This window comes from Ornithorhynchus anatinus, chromosome 7 (assembly GCF_004115215.2).
Source record: "Ornithorhynchus anatinus isolate Pmale09 chromosome 7, mOrnAna1.pri.v4, whole genome shotgun sequence".
Classification (NCBI taxonomy): domain Eukaryota; kingdom Metazoa; phylum Chordata; class Mammalia; order Monotremata; family Ornithorhynchidae; genus Ornithorhynchus; species Ornithorhynchus anatinus.
In genome coordinates this window covers 66,901,695-66,921,852 of record NC_041734.1, presented here as the reverse complement: position 1 = coordinate 66,921,852, position 20,158 = coordinate 66,901,695, and the positions used below count along the sequence as shown (strand labels likewise).

The 20,158-nt window shown below is 56.5% G+C and overlaps 1 protein-coding gene across 1 annotated transcript; it reads left to right on the top strand.

Annotated features, from left to right (window-relative positions):
• The first annotated feature begins 61 nt into the window (after positions 1-61).
• On the top strand, positions 62-19,897 carry DEF6 (DEF6 guanine nucleotide exchange factor). The gene is made up of 11 exons (XM_029068218.2): positions 62-364; positions 7,491-7,631; positions 8,084-8,269; positions 9,878-10,105; positions 10,450-10,596; positions 11,042-11,150; positions 12,642-12,940; positions 13,164-13,330; positions 13,778-13,976; positions 19,001-19,091; positions 19,260-19,897. The coding sequence occupies exons 1-11, from the start codon at positions 269-271 to the stop codon at positions 19,472-19,474; spliced, it is 1,878 nt and encodes a 625-aa protein (XP_028924051.1). The 5' UTR covers positions 62-268; the 3' UTR covers positions 19,475-19,897.
• Positions 19,898-20,158: the final 261 nt, after the last annotated feature.

Here is a 20,158-nt window from a genome sequence, read left to right as displayed (position 1 = left end):
GGTCACCTGACCGCCGTTACCATTGGGCTCCCCCCGGCCCTGCCTCCCGTGAGGCCTCCCTCCAGAGCGAGCTGGGGCCCGAGCTGGGGAGCCGGAGACCCCGACCTCAGCCGGGCCTCAGCCGGATCTAGGGGACCCGGGGTGCAGGAGAGTGCACAGGCAGGTGGAGCTCGAGCTCTGGAGCAGCCTTGCGGTCGCTGAACCGTTTGCGTTTCCTGAAACCGGATCTGGGTGTTAGAGCCGCCCGCCCGCCGGCCGGCCCTGAACCATGGAGCTGCGCGCGGAGCTGCTCAAGTCCGTGTGGTACGCGTTCACCGCGCTGGACGTGGAGAAGAGCGGGAAGGTGTCCAAGTCCCAGCTCAAGGTCTGTGGGGGCGGGGGGGGGGGGGAAGGAGGAGTGCCGCCCCTCGGGACACCCCCCGGCCACTGAGGGTGCCCATCTAGCTCAGTCTGGGAAGCCAGCAGCTCCGGGGGTGGCCACTGCCTGCTCACACATCCCAAGTCACGTCCTCCGCCCTTTGGGCAAGGCCTGGCCAGGGCGCTAGCGGGTCCCTCGGGCCCTGGGCCCATCACCCTGCTCCTCGTCAACCCCGCCGTCTCCCGGCCCCACACCCCACGCCTTCCTGCCCCATTTCCCGTGGGTACCGAGCTGCCGCTGTCAGTTCCTTCTCCGGACCAGTCGAGACCCAGCTTGTTCCCCAGCGCGGGCCCGAGCCCCGACATACCTCCCCCGTTTTTCCCTCCTCGTCCCAGCCCCGCTCGTTTCCCCCTCGGCCCGGCCCCCCGTCTCAGGCCTCAGGCAAAGGTCTACCCGCCTAACCTTTTGTCGGAGGTGGGCAAATTCTGCTCCCTCGGCCCCTGAATCCAGGTGACCCTGGTCTCCAGGCCCAGCTGGCCCATTGGCAGTGGCCAGTGGAGCACCTCCCACAGAGCTATGCTCCTGACCCTTCCGGTTGAGATTCCGGTAGCCCAGCCCGGCTTAGGGCTGTGGGTGCCAGACGGCCCAAAGAGGAGATAGATGCCCTGGTCGGCTCAGGTGGGCCATATCTGAGCTGGAAGCCCGCGAGGGGCCGGGCATAGAATCAAAAGACCCTTCCCTTCCCCCTTGGTCTCCTCAGCTGGAGTGCACAGGATTGACCCCGGCTGCCCAGAGGGACCTCAGGGTCTGAGAGATTTCAGCATCTCCCCTACCCAAGGCCCTGGCCAAGACTGGAAGGGTCTGAGGTTCTGGCTAGAGCCCAAAAGAGGGGGAAGGGAAGGAGGAAAGGCTGGATTCCCCAGAATAATCACTCCTTCAAGAGGGCCTCAGGCCCCCTGGGTTGCACGAGAAAACTAGCTCTGAGCTCAGCTCAGAAAAACCACCGTAGCGGGCTAGGCTTCGGGGAGACTTCCCCTCCAAGCCCCCCGACCGGGGTCACTCCACACAACCCTGAGCCTCTGAGCCTCTAGCCCACCCAGCCAGGGGCCCACGTATCCCTGGAAGGAGGGGGCCCTTCTGCTCCTCCTCAAGCCCTGACAGGAAAGTTTGCCAGTGCCCAGAGACCATTGCAAAGCCTTAACTAATCTCTGGTTCCGCCCTCGGGGAGGGAGATGGAATCCTTGGGCCTGCAGCCCTCAGCTTTTCTTCTCTTCAGACTGCCGGCCCAGTTTGTCAACTCTCCTCTGGAGAGAAGGGAAGTGGGGGGGGGGGGGGGGGGGGCGAGGGTGACTGGGTCACAAGCCATCGTGCACCCAGAGCCCCAGAGGTCCCCCTGGGACGGCCCCTCACCGGGGCTGGAGCAGCGGTCAAGAGGCCGCGGGGGCCAGGTGGAGCTGACGGCACAGAGCCTGCCAGTGTGGGGAACTACAGGCTCTTGGAGCGGCTGGCAGAAAAAGATTTGAGGGTCTTGGTGGACCCCAGCCTGAAGGCGCTGCGGCTCTGGTACTGCTGATTCCGGCCTGATATCGGACCAAGCTGGGGCCCAGGGTCTTTTGCCAATGCAGAGCCTAGTGCTGACTGGGCCTCCCCAGTTGCGGGGGTGGAGGCGGGAGGCGAGAGATGAGCTGCAGTCCCGCTGAAGATAGTTGACAACAAATCGTTTCCCTCTCAGGGAGCAGCAAGGGTCTGGTCCCAAGGGAGCTTTGGGCTAAGATGGCTGGTGACGATCGATACGATCGATCGGATGTACACCCTCCCGGGCCCCAGAATCCAGGGGCCGGGACCACCCTCACAGCCTGAGCGGAGGAAGTTGTCCTAGGAAGCTAAGTCTCATTGCCCCAGGCCTGTGGGTCCGGTTCAGTTTGGATGGCTCCTTCGCTCCGGCCTTCTGGGCCTCCCGGCCTTGCTGCTCCCTTCTCCTAGCAGCCCCGGGCTGGTCCGAAGAAGTCCAGGCAGAGCCCCCCCTCCACCCAGAGCTCCAAGGAGGCAAACAGCATTCAACAGCTCAGCCCCTGCCGCCCCCATCCCTTTCCCTGCCCCAGCTCCTGCCGCTTCTCTCCCGGGACCTGGCAGGGCTTCCCTAGCCATCCCAGGAGAGGTCTCTGGGCCGGGGAAACATTGAGGGGAAGGGGGGGACCTCAGCCGGGGACAGGGAAAGTCGAGGTGGGTCCTAGCCCCACGCCCTTGTCTCTGAAACAAATAGGAGGTAAAGGGAGGCAAGGGCACCATCAGAGGGAATGGACCGGAACTGCAATGGGTGGGATTGACGCTAGACTGAATCATCTTGTCTCAGAGTGGTTGAGGTTTGGCAGGCGGGGTGGGGGGGGGGGGGCAGATTTAGGATCAGCGACACCGTGGCTGACCAGGGTGTGGGGAGGGGCCGTCCTGGTCAGAGCAGGGTGACAAGGGTAAGGACAAGGTAAGGAGAGGGCCTGGGACCCCAGGATCTCACTCCATCCTCCTGGGACCTCTAGGGGCACCATCCCCTACATAATAATGTTGGTATTTGTTAAGCGCTTACTAGGTGCAGAGCGCTGTTCTAAGCGCCGGGGTAGATACAGGGGAATCAGATTGTCCCACGGGGGGCTCACGGTCCTAATCCCCATTTTACAGACGAGGGAACTGAGGCGCAGAGAAGTGAAGTGACTTGCCTACAGTCACCCAGCTGACAAGTGGCAGAGCCGGAATTCAAACCCATGACCTCTGACTCCCAAGCCTGTGCTCTTTCCACTGAGCCACGCTGCTTGCCCTCAGAACTTTGGGTTGGTACCAGCCCTAGATGGGGTGGGGAAAGCTCGGGGCCTGGTCCCCACAGGTCACCCCACAGAACCGCTCCCCAAGGCGGGAAGGGTTCTCCGAGCCCGGGTAAGCCCCCAGAATAGCTCAGTCCCAAATGGCCCGCCAAAATGGCCATGCCAACTCCCAGGCTGGACTCCTTGGCCCTACCCATTCCTGATCCAGAGAAGCAGCATGGCTCAGTGGAAAGAGCATGGGCTTGAGAGTCAGAGGTTGTGGGTTCTAATCCTGGCTCTGCCACTGGCCAGCTGTGTGATTTTGGGCAAGTCACTTAACTTCTCTGTGCCTCAGTTACCTCATCTGTAAAATGGGGATTAAAACTGTGAGCCCCACGTGGGACAACCTGATCACCTTGTATCCCCCAGCGCTTAGAACAGTGCTTTGCACCTAGTAAGCGCTTAACAAATACCACCATTTTTTATTTATCCAAGCGGGGAGGTGACCTAACCCCAGCCAGCAGCCCAGCCACCGGGACCCGGGGCTAAGGTGGAGGCCGGAAGCAGCCGGAGCTGACTCTCCTGGGACTCCTAGCCAAAGGGTGGGGTGGTTCCCAGCCCCTTCCCAGCCCCTTCCCAGCAGCCGGGAACCCGAGAACTGGGCCTGGGGCACTGGGCCCTGGGCAGCAGAGACGGGGTCTGTCTCTATGAGGGGTCTTGAACATTCCAAGCGCTCAGTACAGTGCTCTGCACATAGTAAGCGCTCAATAAATACTGTTGAATATGAAAGGCCTGACACCAGCAGGGAGAGCTCACTGGAGAAGCAGCTTGGCCCAGTGGAGAGAGCACGGGCCTGGAAGTCGGAAGGACCTGGGTTCTAATCCCATCTCTGCCGATCGCTTGCTATGTGACCTTGACCAAGTAATTTAAATTCTCTGTGCTTCAGTTTCCTCAAATGTAAAATGGGGATATCTTTTCTCCATCCTACTTCGTTTGGTTTTTATGGTAGTTGTTAAGCGCTTACTATGTGCCAGACACTGTACTAAGCGCTGGGGTGGATACAAGTTAATCAGGTCGTCCCTGTCCCATTTTGCAGATGAGGGAACAGAGGCCCAGAGAAGTGAAGTGATTTGCCCAAGGTCACACAGCAGACAAGTGGAGGAGCTGGGATTAGAACCCAGATCCTTTTGATACCCCAGGCCCGTCCTGTAGCCACGCTGCTTCTCAAACTATTACTACCACTTGGGTTGCGAGACAGGGACTGTGTCCGGTCTAATTAGCTTGTACCCATCCCAGTGCTTTGAACAGTGTTTGACACCTAGTAAGTGCTTAACAAGCACCATTAAAAAAAGACCTTCCTCTTTCGCAGGGATAGAAGGGAAGCTGGAAGTGGTGGCTCCCTGGGGGAGAAAGACAGCTCAGCTCTCAGGGAGGAGGTCCCCCGGACAACCCCCCGCCCTCGTGCCCGCCCAAGAACTGCCATCGTCCCCGAGGTGCCCGCTCAGCTGGGCCAGCAGCCTGGGCCTCTCCCTCAGCGGACCTGGGCCCCACCCTGCCACAGGAAGCAGGCCCGGCACAGGAAGCCAGACTCCCTCTCTGTGGAGGCCCCCCTACACACGCACACACACGCCGGGGTGCTGTCCTGAGGGATGGGTCGGCCCCAGGGGGCCTCTGATCCCAGATTTGGGACTGCAACGAAGGAGACGCCAACAGGAGTGTGGAACTGAAAGGAGATGGCAGAGGGGTACAGGGCCCCAAGCCTCTGCTGAAGGAAACAGACTGAGATCATGATAGGGTGTGGAGCGCGGGCGGGCTGATGTGGTGGGAGGCCCATAGAGCATGGCAACTTCCTAGCTGGAGGACCGGAAGGAGCTGGATCCTCGACCTGGGGCAAAATCTACCAATCGATCGATCGATAGTCTTTATGGAGCACCTGCTGTGTGCAGAGAACAGCACTAAGCCCTTAGGAGAGTACAGTGAAGGTTGAAAGCAAGATCTGGGTCCTCAATCAAATGAGGGAGATAAACACAAAATACCGTTCAGAAAGGAGGAAGGAGATCTAAGTGATTCGTTCCAAAGAGCTAAAGGTGACTGAGGGTACCAAAGTGTCAAGGCAGTTGTTGGGAGGCCATGACCTAGGGGTTAAAAATAAATAGGGAAAACCCTCTTGGAGGAGGCACTGATTTCAAAAGGGCTTTAAAGATGGGGAGAGCTGTGGTGTGACGGATTTGAGGAGGGCGTTTCAGGCAGGAGGAAGAGCATAAGCAAGGGGTTGGAGGCAGGAGAGTCGAGAAAGAAACACCGTGGGGTTAGTTTGCGAGGAACGCAGCGTGTGAGCTGGGGTGAAGTGGGAGAAGAGAGCGGATGGGGTGAATGGTCAGGGGTTTCTGCTTGATGTAGAGAGGAATGGGCAACCACTACAGGTAAGGGGGGAGTGGCAGGGCATGTGCAGAATGATGTTTTGAAGAGACAATCTGGACAACCGAGTCAAGTTTGGACTGGAGAAGGGAGTCCGATGAGGAGGCTAAAAGAGTCTAGTTGACAAATGATATGACAAATGCCTGGACCAGGAAGGGGACCGTTTGGGGGAAGAGGAAAAAGCAGATTCAGGAAACATTGGAAGAGATACTGACCCGATGTAGCGACAGACTGAATGTGAGTTGGAAGACAGTGAGGAGCGAAGGTTTTTTTAGACAGGGTAGCGTTCTTGACTGTAAGTTGGGGAGAGGGTATGGGAGGGAAGATGAATTTAATTTTAGATCTATTGAGTTCAAGGTGTCCTTAGGACAGCAATATGAAGATGCCCCTCTAGAATGTAAGCTTGTTGTGGGCCTATCTGCAACGGGGGTTTCCAACTCTGTTGAATTGTACTCTCCCCAGGGCTTAACGCAACGCACACAATAAGCGCTCAGTAAATACTTCCGGAGGCAAGAGGAAATGTCAAATTGCAGAAGAGGTGAAAGTTAGGGCTGCTGAGGTAGATTGGGGCATCATCCACTTTGCCGAAGTGGCTGAAGCTATGGGTGCGGATGAGCACCCCGAGGGATGAGTTTACAGTGAGAAAAATCAATCATTTGTATTTATTGAGTGCTTACCTTGTGCAGAGCACTGTACGAAGGGCTTAAAATGAAGACTCTTCAACATATCCTGGAGGGCAGGTAAGGGATGAAAGGCAGAAGGAAAGTCATTCATTCATTCAATCGTATTTATTGAGCGCTTACTCTGTGCAGAGCACTGTACTAAGAGCTTGGAATGCACAGTTCGGCAACAGATAGAGACAATCTCTGCCCAACAATGGGCCCAAAGTCTAGAAGGGAGTGAAAGAGACTGAGAAGGAGCAGCCAGACAGAGAAGAGCAGCGTGGCTCAGTGGAAAGAGCCCGGGCTTGGGAGTCAGAGGTCATGGGTTCGAATCTCGGCTCTGCCACTTGGCAGCTGTGTGACTGTGGGCAAGTCACTTCACTTCTCTGTGCCTCAGTTAGCTCAACTGTAAAATGGGGATTAACTGTGAGCTTCACGTGGGACAACCTGATTACCCTGTAAATCTACCCCAGCGCTTAGAACAGTGCTCTGCACATAGTAAGCGCTTAACAAATACCAACATTATTAAGAGAGAGAAGAAGCAGGAGAGAACGATATTGGTAAAACCGAGAGGAGAATGGTCCACAGCATTTAAGGTAACCTAGAGATCAAAGGGGATTAAGTAGAGTCCATTAGACATGGCGAGGTGGAGGTCATTGGCAACCTTAGAAAGGCAGCGTGGTTTAGTAGAAAGAGCACGGGCCCGGGAGTCAGAGGACCTGGATTCTAATTCTGGCTCCGCCACTTGTCTGCTTTGTGACCTTGGGCAAATCACTTCACTTCTCTGGATCTCAATTTTCTCATTTGACAAATGAGGATTCGATGCCTGTTCTCCCTCCTTCTTAAACTGTGAGTCCCCTGTGGGGCCTGATTATCTTGTATCTACCCCAGGGCTTAGGACACATACTAAGTGCTTAACAAATACCACAATTATCATTACATTGGAGAGTGCACATAGCAGGATGGGGCAGTCTTAGGTGGGTTAGGAGGCTCTGCCTGGAGGCAAGGGGTTGTATTCAAAGGCCTCTAAAAGTTCCTTCCAGATTATTATTATGATATTATTATGATGGCGTTTGGTAAGCGCTTGCTATGTGTCAAACACTTTTCTAAACTCTGCGGCAATGACAGGTTAATCTTGTTAGGCACAGTCCCTGTCCCACATGGTGCTCACAGTTCGCCTACCTCCTCTCCCGCGCCGGTCCCGGGATCCTCCCACAACCCCGGAACCAGGTTCCAGTCTGAGCCGGCCCCTCCCCTAAGGTGCTGTCCCACAACCTGTACACTGTGCTGAACATCCCGCACGACCCGGTGGCCCTGGAGGAGCACTTCCGCGACGATGATGACGGCCCCGTCTCTAGCCAGGGGTACATGCCTTATCTCAATGCCCACATCCTGGACAAGGTCAGAGCTGGGACCCCCAACCCCCGACCCCGGACCCCTGACCCAACCACCAGCCTTACCTGGAGAGAGCGTAAACCCCATCCACTGCCCACTCCCGCAGTCCCCTAATCCCAACTATCGCTCTCCTCGGTATGTCATTCCGAGCCAACTGATACCCTTGCCCCCTTCCCTCTTCCTGCCTCTGCCCATCTGGGAGCCCCTCCCTTTCCTAATCCACTCCTTCCCCCCACGCTCCATCTGTTCCCTTCCCTCTCCACCCAATCCCTGAGCTCCAGCCTCTTGCCCATGGACGGGTGGGCAGGGGAGAGGTCCCAGGAACATCAGGATGTCCCTGGTGCCCGACCCCAAGACCTGCCCCACTGGCTCGGGGCCGGAAGCCGAGGCTGGGGTCGGGGGAGGTCGGGGGTAGGCTGGGCGGTCCGGCTGGGCTGACCGGCGGCTGGGGCCTCCAGGCGGAGGAAGGTGCCTTCGTCAAGGAGCGCTTTGATGAGCTGTGCTGGACGCTGACGGCCAAGAAAAACTACCGGCCTGAAAAGGGTGGGGCCGGCGTGGTGTCCAACCAGGATGCCTTCCGCCTCTGGTGCCTCTTCAACTTCCTGTCTGAAGACAAGTACCCGCTGGTTATGGTGCCCGATGAGGTACGGGAATGGGGGTGGGGGGGCAGTGGGAGGGGGCAGGAGAAGCAACCATGGGGGCCGGGAAATCCCGAACGTGGAACAGTGGGCCCGGTCCACCGCGTCTCTCCGAGCTCCTCTGGCGCCCATTCATTCGTTCAATCATATTTATTGAGCGCTTACTGTGTGCAGAGCTCCTTACTAAGGTGCTTGGGAGAGTACAGTATAACAGTAACAGACGCATTCCCTGCCCACAATGAGTTTACAGTCTAAAAGGACAGACATTACTATAAATAAATTGCAGATATGTACCTAAGCGCTGTGGGGCTGGGAGGTGGGATGCATAAAGAGAGCGAGTCAGGGCGACAGGGAGGGGAGTGGGAGAAAGGGAGGCTTAGCCAGGGAAGGCGTCTTGGAGAGATATGCCTTCGGTAAGGCTTTGAAAGAGCAGAAGAGTAACTGTCCGATTTGAGGAAGGAGGACATTCCAGGCCAGAAGCAGGATGTGGGCGAGGGGTAGGCGGCGAGATCGAGGTACAGTGAGAAGGTTGGCATTAGAGGAGCGAAGGGTGTGGGCTGGGCTGTAGTAGACTTGCCATAGGGGAGTTTGAGCTCGGGATGCTGGGGGAAACGTGACAGGGAGGAGGGCCTGCTGACCCACTGGAGCCACCAGACCCCGGCAACCAGGAATCCTTCCCTAACTCACCTGTTAGCTGGGTGGGAGGGAGGGTGGAGATGGGAAATCTCTGGTCTGCCCCAGGGGCTGGGGTGGGAGGAGCAGGCTGCCCTGGCTCTCTGGGAAAGGATGGAACATGGCAACCTCCTGCAGGAGCCCACCCCGATCCTTGGAAAGGAGGAGGCAACTGGGGTAGGTCCCAGGGCCAGCGACCGGGGCGGGCCCCTCAAGCCACCCTCAGAGTCTGCTCTGCTTTGCTCAGAATCTCTAATTCACCTGGGACTATCTGGGCTACACCCAAGGCAGGTGAAAGCCAGCGCTCTCTCATCCCCCAGCCAGCTTGGGCTCTCTCTGGGGGCAATGGAGCTGAGGGTCCAAACGGTAGAAACCTGGGGGGCCAGAAGAGAGGGGACTCTGACTCCAGCCCTGTCCCTGTCAACAGCAATGGTCGAAAACAGCTCACAAAAGTCTCCCCACCCTCAGCAGCCCAAGCTGCATAGGAAGTGCGGCAACCACTTCCTGTTCCCTTGACAGGCTTCCTGCTGCTCTTGTCCCACCCCCTTCCCACCGGCCCCATGATAGCCTCCTCCTCCTCCCATGACTCCTCCCCAGCTCCTTTCCCTCTTTTTGGACATTTGTGAAGTGCTTACTGTGTGCCAGGCACTATACTAAACTCTGGGGTAGCCATAAGCCACAAGGTTGGACACAGTCCGTGTCTCACATGGGGCTCTCGGTCTCATCCCCATTTTAGAGAGGAGGTAACTGAGGCACAGAGAAGTTCGGTGACTTGCCCGAGGTCTCACGGCAGACAAGTGGCAGAGCTGGGATTAGAACCCAGGTCTTCTGACTCCCAGACCTGTGCACCGTCCCGTAGGCCAAGCTCCTCCCCATGACTCGCACCCACTCCCTCGAGCCCAGAGCCTCCTGACCCTGGCACCCCTCCTGTCCCCGGCCCAGGTGGAGTACCTGCTCCAGAAGGTGTGCAGCAGCATGAGCTTGGAAATGGGCAGCGCAGAACTGGCAGAGCTGCTGACTCCGGACCCTCCCCAGGGAGGGGGACTGAGCGTCTGGCAGTTCCTGGAACTGGTCAACTCGAGCCGCTGCCTGCGGGGCGTGGGGCGAGACACGGTCAGCATGGCCATCCACACCGTCTACCAGGAGCTCATCCAGGACGTGCTCAAGCAGGTGGGCGCTGGGGACTGGCGGGCACCGGCGGGGGGCAGGGGGCAGAGGCCGGAGCCGCGGGGCGGGTGGGGATGGGTGGGCAGGGAGGCAGCCGGTGGTGGTGGAGGGATTGGGCTGGGGTGGGGTGGTCCCTGGGGAGAGGGAGAGGGGCTTGGGGCTAGGCTGGGGTGGGACCCGGCTGACAGGCACAGGACAGACGCCCAGTGGGTCTCGAGGAACAGGTGATCTGCGTGGGCCGTCATCACTGGCTACTAGGAAACAGGACTGGATCCCGACGCCTGGTCAGAGGGGGCCTGTGCCAGGCCGCCGGGTGACCGCTGGGTGACCGGTGCTCCCCGGGGCAGGGCTACCTGTGGAAACGGGGGCAGCTTCGCCGGAGCTGGGCCGAGCGCTGGTTCCTGCTGCAGCCCAACAGCCTGAGCTACTATGGGAGCGAGGAGCGGCGGGAGCAGAAGGGCAGCATTGCACTGGACCCACAGTGCTGTGTGGAGGTGATGGAGGAGAAGGAGGAGGAGGAGGCAGGGGAGGAAGGATGGAGCAGAGAAGGGGGGTAGGGGAGAGGGGGAAGAGGAGGGGGAGGAGGACAGCTGGGAAGGGAGGAAGAGGGGGATGAGGCGGGGAAGGAGGAGGAGGAGGAAAAGGAGGTTTTGGCAGCGGAGCAAGGAGTCTCCGTGTCTCCATTTGCCCTCGCTCTGATGGAGTTGGGTTAATCCCCTGCCCCCCCCCCCCCCCGATCCTTTTGGGAGGAAGGGGGAGGAGAGCCTAGTTGCCCACTGAGGGGCTGGTCCACACCCACATCTTCCCCCTCTGGGGTTGCTGCCCACCAGGGGATCCCAGCCTGGAGGGGAAGGGGAGAAGGGCCACCAAGGGACAGGGAGGGTGTGGATGACTCAGGGAGAGGAGGGTCCCGGCCCCACGGCCCCCTACCTTCCCCAGGTGCTCCCGGACCGGGATGGGAAACGCTGCATGTTCTGCGTGAAGACGGCGTCGCGCACTTATGAGATGAGCGCGGCTGACACGCGCCAGCGCCAGGAATGGACAGCTGGTTAGGACCTGCAGCGGCCCCCTCCCTTCGGCCCACTGCCCTAAGGGCTGCTTCCTCCACCTCGCGGGTTCCTGACCCCCCCTTCCTCCACCCCACACCTCCTTGACATCTTCCTCACCCCCACCCCCACCCCACCCCTGCTTCCCTGACACCTTCCTCCACCCTCCTTCCCTGACGCATTCTTCTACCCCAAACCTCCCTGATGCCTTCCTGCACCCCACACATCCCTGACACCTTCCTCCACCCCACACATCCCTGACACCTTCCTCCAACCCACACTTCCCTGATCTATTTCCTCCAACTTGTAGACCCCTGACCCCTTCTTCTACCCACATTCCCCTGATCCCTTCCCTCCAGCCCCTTCACCCTAGGCACCCTTTCTCCCCACATGCGCCAGACCCCCTTCCTCTACCCAAACATCCCTGACCCCTTCCTCCACCCCACGCTCCCCAACACCCTCCCTCCAGCTCACACGCCCTGAACCCTTTCTCCAACCCACACACCCCGATCCCTTTCTCCATCACATCTCCCCTGAACCCCCTGCTTCCATCCATCCCTCTTCCCGTTAATGACCTGCCCCTAGATTCTCTTCTCTCTTAAGTTACCTCACCCACTTTTGGTCCTCCAGGTCAGCCAATCAATCAGTGGTAGTTATTGAGCACTAACTGTGTGCAGCGCATTGCAGTGAGCACTTTTTTAATGGTACCCGTTAAGTGCTTACTATGTGACAGACACTGTTCATTCATTCAATTGTATTTATTGAGTGTTTACTGTGTGCAGAGCACTGTACTAAGCGTTTTTTTTCAACAATGTATTCCCTGTCCACAACAAGCTTACAGTCTAGAAGAGGGGAGACCGACATCAGTACAAATAAATAAATTACAGATATGTACCTAAGTGCCGTGGGGCTGGGAGAGGGGAAGAAGAGCGGGAGCAGGTCAGGGCAATGCAGGGCTGGGGTAGGTACAGTTTAACTAAGTCAGACACAGTCCCTGTCCTGCATGGGGTTCACGGTCTAAGTAGGAGTGGGAACAGATATTTGATCTATTTAATCCTCCTTCTACACTTGAGGAAACCGAGGCACAGAGAAGTGACGTGATTTGCCCAAGGTCACACAGCAAGCAATTGGCAGAACAATCGGCGGAGCTGGGATTAGAACCCCGGTCCTCCGACTCCCAGGCCCAAGCTCTTTCCACTAGGCCAAGCGCTTGGGAAAGTTCAATATAGCAGAGTTCTAACGAAGAGCGTCCAGTCTACGGGGGAGACGGATGTTAGCCTCGGTCGTCCCTCAGCTGACTTGACTTCATCCTGATCTGGCTCTTCGCCTTTACCTCCGGACTCCGCTCCCGCCTCTGCCCGTCGGCCCTCGGCTTGCCCCGCCATGACCCCCGACCTCCCCCCGACCCCGCATTCTGCTTCACCCCCTGACTCCATCTCTACCCCTTCCCCCCCGCCCTCTGCCGCCCTCCCTCCACCCCCGCCCCACTGCAGCCATCCAGACGGCAATCCGGCTGCAGGTGGAGGGGAAAAAGTCCTTGCACAAGGACCTGAAGCAGAAGCGGCGGGAACAGCGGGAGCGGCAGGAGCGGCAGCGGGTGGCCCGGGAAGAGGAACTGGCCCGCCTGCAGCAGCTCCAGGAGGAGAAGGAGCGGAAGCTGCAGGAGCTGGAGCTGCTGCAGGAGGCCCAGAGCCAGGCCGAACGTCTGCTGCACGAGGAGGAGGAGCGGCGGCGGCAGCAGCATCAGGAGATGCAGAAGGCGCTGGAGGGGCAGCTGCGGGAAGCGGAGCAGGTGGGCCCGAGCTGGAGGCCGGGAGGCGGCGAGGCCCGGGGCCCAGAACCCCTCTCTCCGAGGGCAGCGTTTCTTTCCCCTGGGCGGGGGGCACCGGAGGGAGCGTGGTTGACCCTCCTTTCTCTGGAAGGGGCGCCTGGGGGAGTCGGGGGCGGAGAGGGCCGACCCTGTGCCTCTGAGCCCCGGGAGAGCCCTGATCCTCCCCCTCCACGTGGACGGCCAGGCCCGGGCCTCCATGCAGGCCGAGATGGAGCAAAAGGAGGAGGAGGCGGCCCGGCAGCGGCAGCGCATCTCGGAGCTGGAGGAGATGCAGCAGCGGCTGCAGGAGGCGTTGCAGCTGGAAGTCAAAGCACGCAGGGACGAGGAGGCCATGCGTTCGGCCCAGACCAGGTCATTCATTCATTCATTCAGTTGAATTTATTGAGCGCGCATGGTGCGCAAAGCACTGTACTCGGCGCTTGGGAAAATACAATAACAAATAGACAAATCCCCTGCCCATAAGGAGCTCACGGTCCAGAGGGGGAGGCAGACGTTAGTAGCCATAGATCAGACCCAGCCTTTCGCCCCGTCCCCGCTCTGCCCGCTGCCCACTCCGGCGCCGGGGCAATGGCAGGGTGATGAAGGGGGGCAGGCCCGGTTGGTTCCTGGATGGACAGGGAAGGGGATCCTGACTCCCCTCTGTCCCTCTTCGGCAGAAGCTCTCTGCGGGCGGGGAATGCATCTGTTCTGTTGTTGTGTCGCATTCTCCCAAGCGCTTAGTAGAGGTGCCCTGCACACAGTAAGGGCTCAATAAACCCGACTGGTTGATTGAGCGGTCGTCCCCCCTTCCCCGGGCAGGCTGCTGGAGGAGGAGGAGAAGAAGCTGAAGCAGCTGCTGCAGCTGAAGGAGGAGCAGGAGATGAGCATGGAACGTGCCCGGCGGGAGCGGCAGGAGCTCCGGCAGGAGATGGAGTCGCAGAGCCGGAGCCTGCAGCAGGCCCAGCAGCAGCTGGAGCAGGTGCGGCAGGACCGGCAGAGGGCTGACGAAGACGTGGAGGTGAGACTTGGCCCCGGCCCCTCGGCCCCTTCCCTCAACTCTCCGCCCCATCCAAGCTGACCTCTAGCCCTTATAATAATAATGATGATGATGGTGGTATTTGTTAAGCGCTTACTATGTGCAAAGCACGGTTCTAAGCGCTGGGGGGGATCCACCAAGGTGATCAGGTCGTCCCACGTGGGGCTCACAGTCTTCAACCCCATTTTACAGACGAGGGAACTGAGGCACAGAGAAGTTAAATGACTTGCCCAAAGTCAACAGCTGAGATGCGGCGGAGCGGGATTAGAACCCATGACCTCTGACTCCCGTGCCCGGGCTCTTTCCACTGAGCCACAATCGGCCTCTCCACTAGGAAGCAGCATAGCCTAGTGGATAGAGCCCAGGCCTTGGAGTCAGAAGGACACGGGTTCTAGTCCTGCCTCTGCCACTTGTCTGCTGTGTAACCTTGGGCAAGTCACTTCTTCTCTCTGTGCCTCAGTTACTTCATCTGTAAAATGGGGACTCTGAGCCCCTTATGGGGCAGCAGGGACTGTGTCCAACCTGATTAGCTGGTAACTATCCCAGCGCTTAGAACAGTGCTCGACACATAGTATACGCTTAGCAAAATACTATTATTATCATCACTGACCTCCCAGCCTCCCGTCTCTCCCCACTCCAGTCCTCACTTTATTCATTCATTCAATCATATTTATTGAGTGCTTACTGTGTGCAGAGCTCCGTACTAAATGCTTGAAATGTACAATTCGGCAACTGATGGAGACCCTCCCTGCCCAACAACGGGCTCACGGTCTAAAAGGGGAAGACGGACAGCAGAACAAAACAAGTAGGCATCAATACCATCAAAATAGATCAATAGAATCATAGATACATACACATCATTAATAAAATAAACAGAGTCTGCTGCCTGGATCATTTTTCTAAAAAAAAGCTCAGTCCATGTCTCTCCACTCCTCAAGAATAATCATGTTGGTATTTGTTAAACACTTACTATGTGCAGAACATGTTCTAAACACTGAGGTAGATACAGGGTAATCAGGTTGTCCCACGTGGGGCTCACATTTTTTAATCCTCATTTTTACAGATGAGGTAACTGAGGCACAGAGAAGTGAAGTGACTTGCCCAAGGTCACACAGCAGACAAGTGGCAGAGTCGGCATTAGAACCCATGACCTCTGACTCCCAAGCCTGGGCTCTTTCCACTAAACCACCCACCCACCTCTGCATCAAACAGAAACTCTTTACTGTTGGCTTTAAAGCACTCAATCATCTCTCTCCCTCCTTACCGTACGTCACTGCTTTCCTACTACAACCCGATCTGCACATTTCACTCCCCTAAGCAGCGTGGCTCAGTGGAAAGAGCCCAGGCTTGGGAGTCAGAGGTCATGGGTTCGAATTCCGGCTCTGCCACTTGTCAGCTGGGTGACCGTAGGCAAGTCACTTCACTTCTCTGCGCCTCAGTTCCCTCGTCTGTAAAATGGGGATTAAGACTGTGAGCCTCACGTGGGACAATCTGATTACCCTGTAAATCTACCCCAGCACTTAGAACAGTGCTGTGCACGAGAAGCAGCGTGGCTCACTGGAAAGAGCACAGGCTTTGGAGTCAGAGGTCATGGGTTCGAACCCCGGCTCTACCACTTGTCAGCTGTGCGACTTTGGGCAAGTCACTTAACTTCTCGGTGCCTCAGTTACCTCATCTGTAAAATGGGGATTAAGACTGTGAGCCCCATGTGGGACAACCTGATTCCCCTGTGTCTACCCCAGCGCTTAGAACAGTGCTCGGCACATAGTAAGCGCTTAACAAATACCAACATAGTAAGCACTTAACAAATACCAACATTATTATTATTATTATACTTCTCTCCTGACTCCTATCTTGCTTAGTCCACCACTGGTTCCTTGCCCATGACTTCCCTGGAGCCTGGAACTCCTTCCCTCTTCATAATGTAATAACAATAATAATAATGTTGGTATTTGTTAAGCTCTTACTATGTGCAGAGCACTGTTCTAAGCGCTGGGGTAGACACAGGGGAATCAGGTTGTCCCACATGGGGCTCACAGTCTTAGTCCCCATTTTACAGATGAGGTAACTGAGGCACAGAGAAGTGAAGTCACTTGCCCACAGTCACACAGTTGACAAGTGGCGGAGCCGGGATTCGAACTCATGACCTCTGACTCCAAAGCCCCTGCTCTTTCCACTGAGCCGCGCTGCTTCTCTATGTGACAGTCCACCACTCCCCCTACCTTCAAAACCTTCCTAAAATCACTTCGTTTCCAAGAGGCTGTAGCTCTACACCGTGAGCCCGTTGTGGTCAGGGATTATCTCTCTTCACGGCTCTGTCGTACTTTCCAAACGCTTAGTAAAGTGCTCTGCGCACAGTAAGCGCTCAATAAATACGATTGAATGAATTAATGAGGCCCTCCCTGTCTAAACTGTCGTTTCCCCTACCCATCCTTCAGCGTGGCTCAGTGGAAAAGAGCATGGGCTTTGGAGTCAGAGGTCATGAGTTCGAATCCCGGCTCCGCCACTTGTCAGCTGTGTGACTGTGGGCAAGTCACTTCACTTCTCTGTGCCTCAGTTACCTCATCTGTAAAATGGGGATTAAGACTGTGAGCCCCACATGGGACAACCTGATTCCCTTGGATCTACCCCAGCGCTTAGAACAGTGCTTTGCACATAGTAAGCGCTTAACAAATACCAACATTATTATTATTATTATCTTTCCCTTTATGCCACATATGCCTTTGGCTGTGCTCCCTTGAGCGCTTCGATACTCATCCCTGAGCCACAGCACTTATGTGCATATCCCTATACTCCATTATTTTCCCTAGTTGTAATTTATTTTAGTAACTTTCTTCCCCTGTTGACTGTAAGGCCTTTTGGACAGGGATTACGTTTACCAACTCTATTGTACTGTACTTTCCCAAGCATTTAGTAAGGTGTTTTGCACATAGTAACCGCTCAATAAAGACCATTTACTGATTGAGGGACCTGGCCAAACCCCTGCCCCCACAAATCCCAGCCCCTGGAACGTGCCTCTCACCCTTCTTCTCCCCATCCTGCCAATCTTACCACCCCCACCTCAATCAATCGATCATATTAATTTTTTTTGGTATTTTTTAAGCACCTACTACGTGCCAAGCACTGTAGTAAACCCTGGGACAGATACAAGATATTCTGGTTGGACATAGTCCCTATTCCTACAAGGGGCTCACAGTCTAAATAGGAGGAGTAGGATTTCATCCCCATTTTACAGATGAGGAAACTGAGACCCAGTGAAGTGATGTAATTTGTCCCAAGATGACACAGCAGACAATAATAATAATAACAATAATATTAATAATAATAATAATAATGATGTTGGCATTTATTAAGCGCTTACTATGTACCAAGCACTGTTCTAAGCACTGGGGTAGATGCAGGGTAATCAGGTTGTCCCACGTGAGGCTCACAGTCTTCATCCCCATTTTACAGATGAGGAAACTGAGACCCAGTGAAGTGATGTAATTTGTCCCAAGATGACACAGCAGACAATAATAATAATAATAATAATAATAATGTTGGCATTTATTAAGCACTTACCATGTGCCAAGCACTGTTCTAAGCACTGGGGTAGATACAGGGTAATCAGGTTGTCCCACGTGAGGCTCACAGTCTTAACCCCCATTTTACAGATGAGGTAACGGAGGCACCGAGAAGTTAAGTGACTCGCCCAAAGTCACACAGCTGATAGGTGGCAGAGCGGGATTAGAACCCATGACCTCTGACTCCTAAGCCCGTGCTTTTCCCAATGAGCCAGACAAGTGGCGGAGCTGGGATTAGAACCCAGATCCTCTGACTCCCAGGCCTGCGCTCTTTCCATTAGGCTACACTACTTCTCGAGCACTTTATTGAGCACTTACTAGGTGCAGAACATTGTAGTAAGTGCTTGGGAGAATACAATACAGCAGTGTTTTGCACAGAGGCCATCCCTGCCCTCCAGAAGCTTGCGGAGGATGATGATGATTGTGCCATTTGTTAAGTGCTAACAGCGTGCCAAGCACTGTTCTAGGCCCTGGGGTAGATACCAGGTAATCATTCTTTCATTCATTCACTCGTATTTACTGAGTGCTCACTGTGTGCAGAGCACTGTACTGAGCGCTTCAGGTTGGACACAGTCCCTGTCCCACGTGGGGCTCACAGTCTTCATCCCCATTGTAGAGATAAGGTAACTGAGGCACAGAAAAGTGAAGTGACTTGCCTGAGTTCTCACAGTAGACATGTGACTTGGGGCAAGTCGCTCACTTCTCGGTGCCTCAGTTACCTCATCTGTAAAATGGGGATGAAGACTATGAGCCTCACGTGGGACAACCTGATTAGTCTGTATCTACCCCAGCGCTTGGAACAGTGCTCGGCACATAGTAAGCGCTTAACAAATACCAAAATTACTATTATTATTATTATGTGACAGAGCCAGAATTAGAACCCACGTCCTCTGACTCCTAGTCCCGTGCCCTTCCCACCAGGCCACACTACTTCTCAGCCTGGCTCAATGGAAAGAGCTCAGGCTGGGGAGTCAGAGATCATGGGTTCAAATCCTGGGCTATGCTGTTAGCGTGTATGTATGGGCTATGACTTTGGGCAAGTCACTTCACTTCTCGGGGCCTCAGTTCCCTCATCTGTAAAATGGGGATGAAGACTGTGAGCCCCACGTGGGACGACCTGATCACCTTGTATCCTCCCCAGCTGTAGCTCAGGGGTTAGAGTAGTTGTCTTGTAAAGCGGCGGTGGTGAGTTCGAATTTCAGCATGACTTGCATCGACCTAACTTTATTCCCCCCCGATTAGACTGTAAGCCCGTCAGTGGGCAGGGATCGTCTCTATCTTGCCGAATTGGGCATTCCGAGCGCTTACTACAGTGCTCTGCACATAGTAAGCGCTCAATAAATACTATTGAATGAATGAATGCTTTGCACATAGTAAGCGCTTAACAAACGCCAACGTTGTTATTATTTATTTTTCTCCTCACAATCCCTTCCGCCCCCCCAGGCAGCCCAGCAGAAGCTGCGTCAGGCCAGCACCAACGTCAAGCACTGGAATGTCCAGATGAACCGGCTCATGCATCCCATAGGGCCTGGAGGTGAGGGGGCCGGGGCGCGGAGACCCTTGCCGGGGTCCCCGGGCGGGTAGGGAGCCCCGTTGGGAGGGGAACTGGTCTGGGGAGGGAGGGGTCAGAGGTCAGGAGGGGGGTAGCATAACTGGCTGAGACCCCCGGACCCCACGGCCCGCTCTGCTCTCTCGCGCCCAGACAAGCGGCCCCCGACCAGCAGCTCCTTCGCGGCCTTCCAGCCTCCGCTCCTCCCCCGGCGTGACTCCTCGCTGAAGCTGCTGCAGGCCCGCTGGGAAGACCGGGCCGGCGAGAGCCCGCGGCCCTGCCCCGGGGAGCTGCAGAGACCCCTCAACAACGGGGGCGGATGCCCTCCCGGCCCAGCCTCCGCACCACAGGCCGAACCAGCAACCTAGGCCCCGTGGGGGCCGGACCTCCTTCCGGCCCCCGGCCCCGGGAGCGGGACGGCGTAAGGGGGCCGCGACGGCATCCTGCTGGATTGGGGTGCCCGAACTACAGGACGAGGGCCGGCCTCCGGCCTCCAATCCCCAGCGGGCGGCCCTGCCACCCTCCACTCCGGGCCGGGTTCCAGACTGGTCGCTGCCGACGCCCGGGGGGACGGACGGAGGGAGGGAAGGAAGGCAGGAAACGGTCACGCTGAAGGGTGCCGTACCCCGGGCGGGGGGCTGGGAGCCCCGGACATCGAGGGGGATGTGAGGTATCGGGGTGGCCGGAGAGAACTCCCTGCCCTTCTGCTGCCCGGCCCCGCCTCGCCCGACCTCAGCAAGGGCTGGCGCTCGTTCGGCCCCGAATAAAACTCTGTGTCGGGATCGATGCAATCATTCGATCGTATTTATTGAGCGCTGACTGTGTGCAGAGCGCTGTATTAAGCGCTTGGAATGTACAGTTAGGCAACGGATAGAGACAATCCCTGCCCAACAAGGGGCTCAGTCTAAAATTATAATAATAATGTTGGTATAATAATGTTGGTATTGGTTAAGCGCTTACTATGTGCAAAGCACTGTTCTAAGCGCTGGGGGGATACAAGGTCATCAGGTTGTCCCACTTGGGGCTCACAGTTTTAATCCCCAGTTTACAGA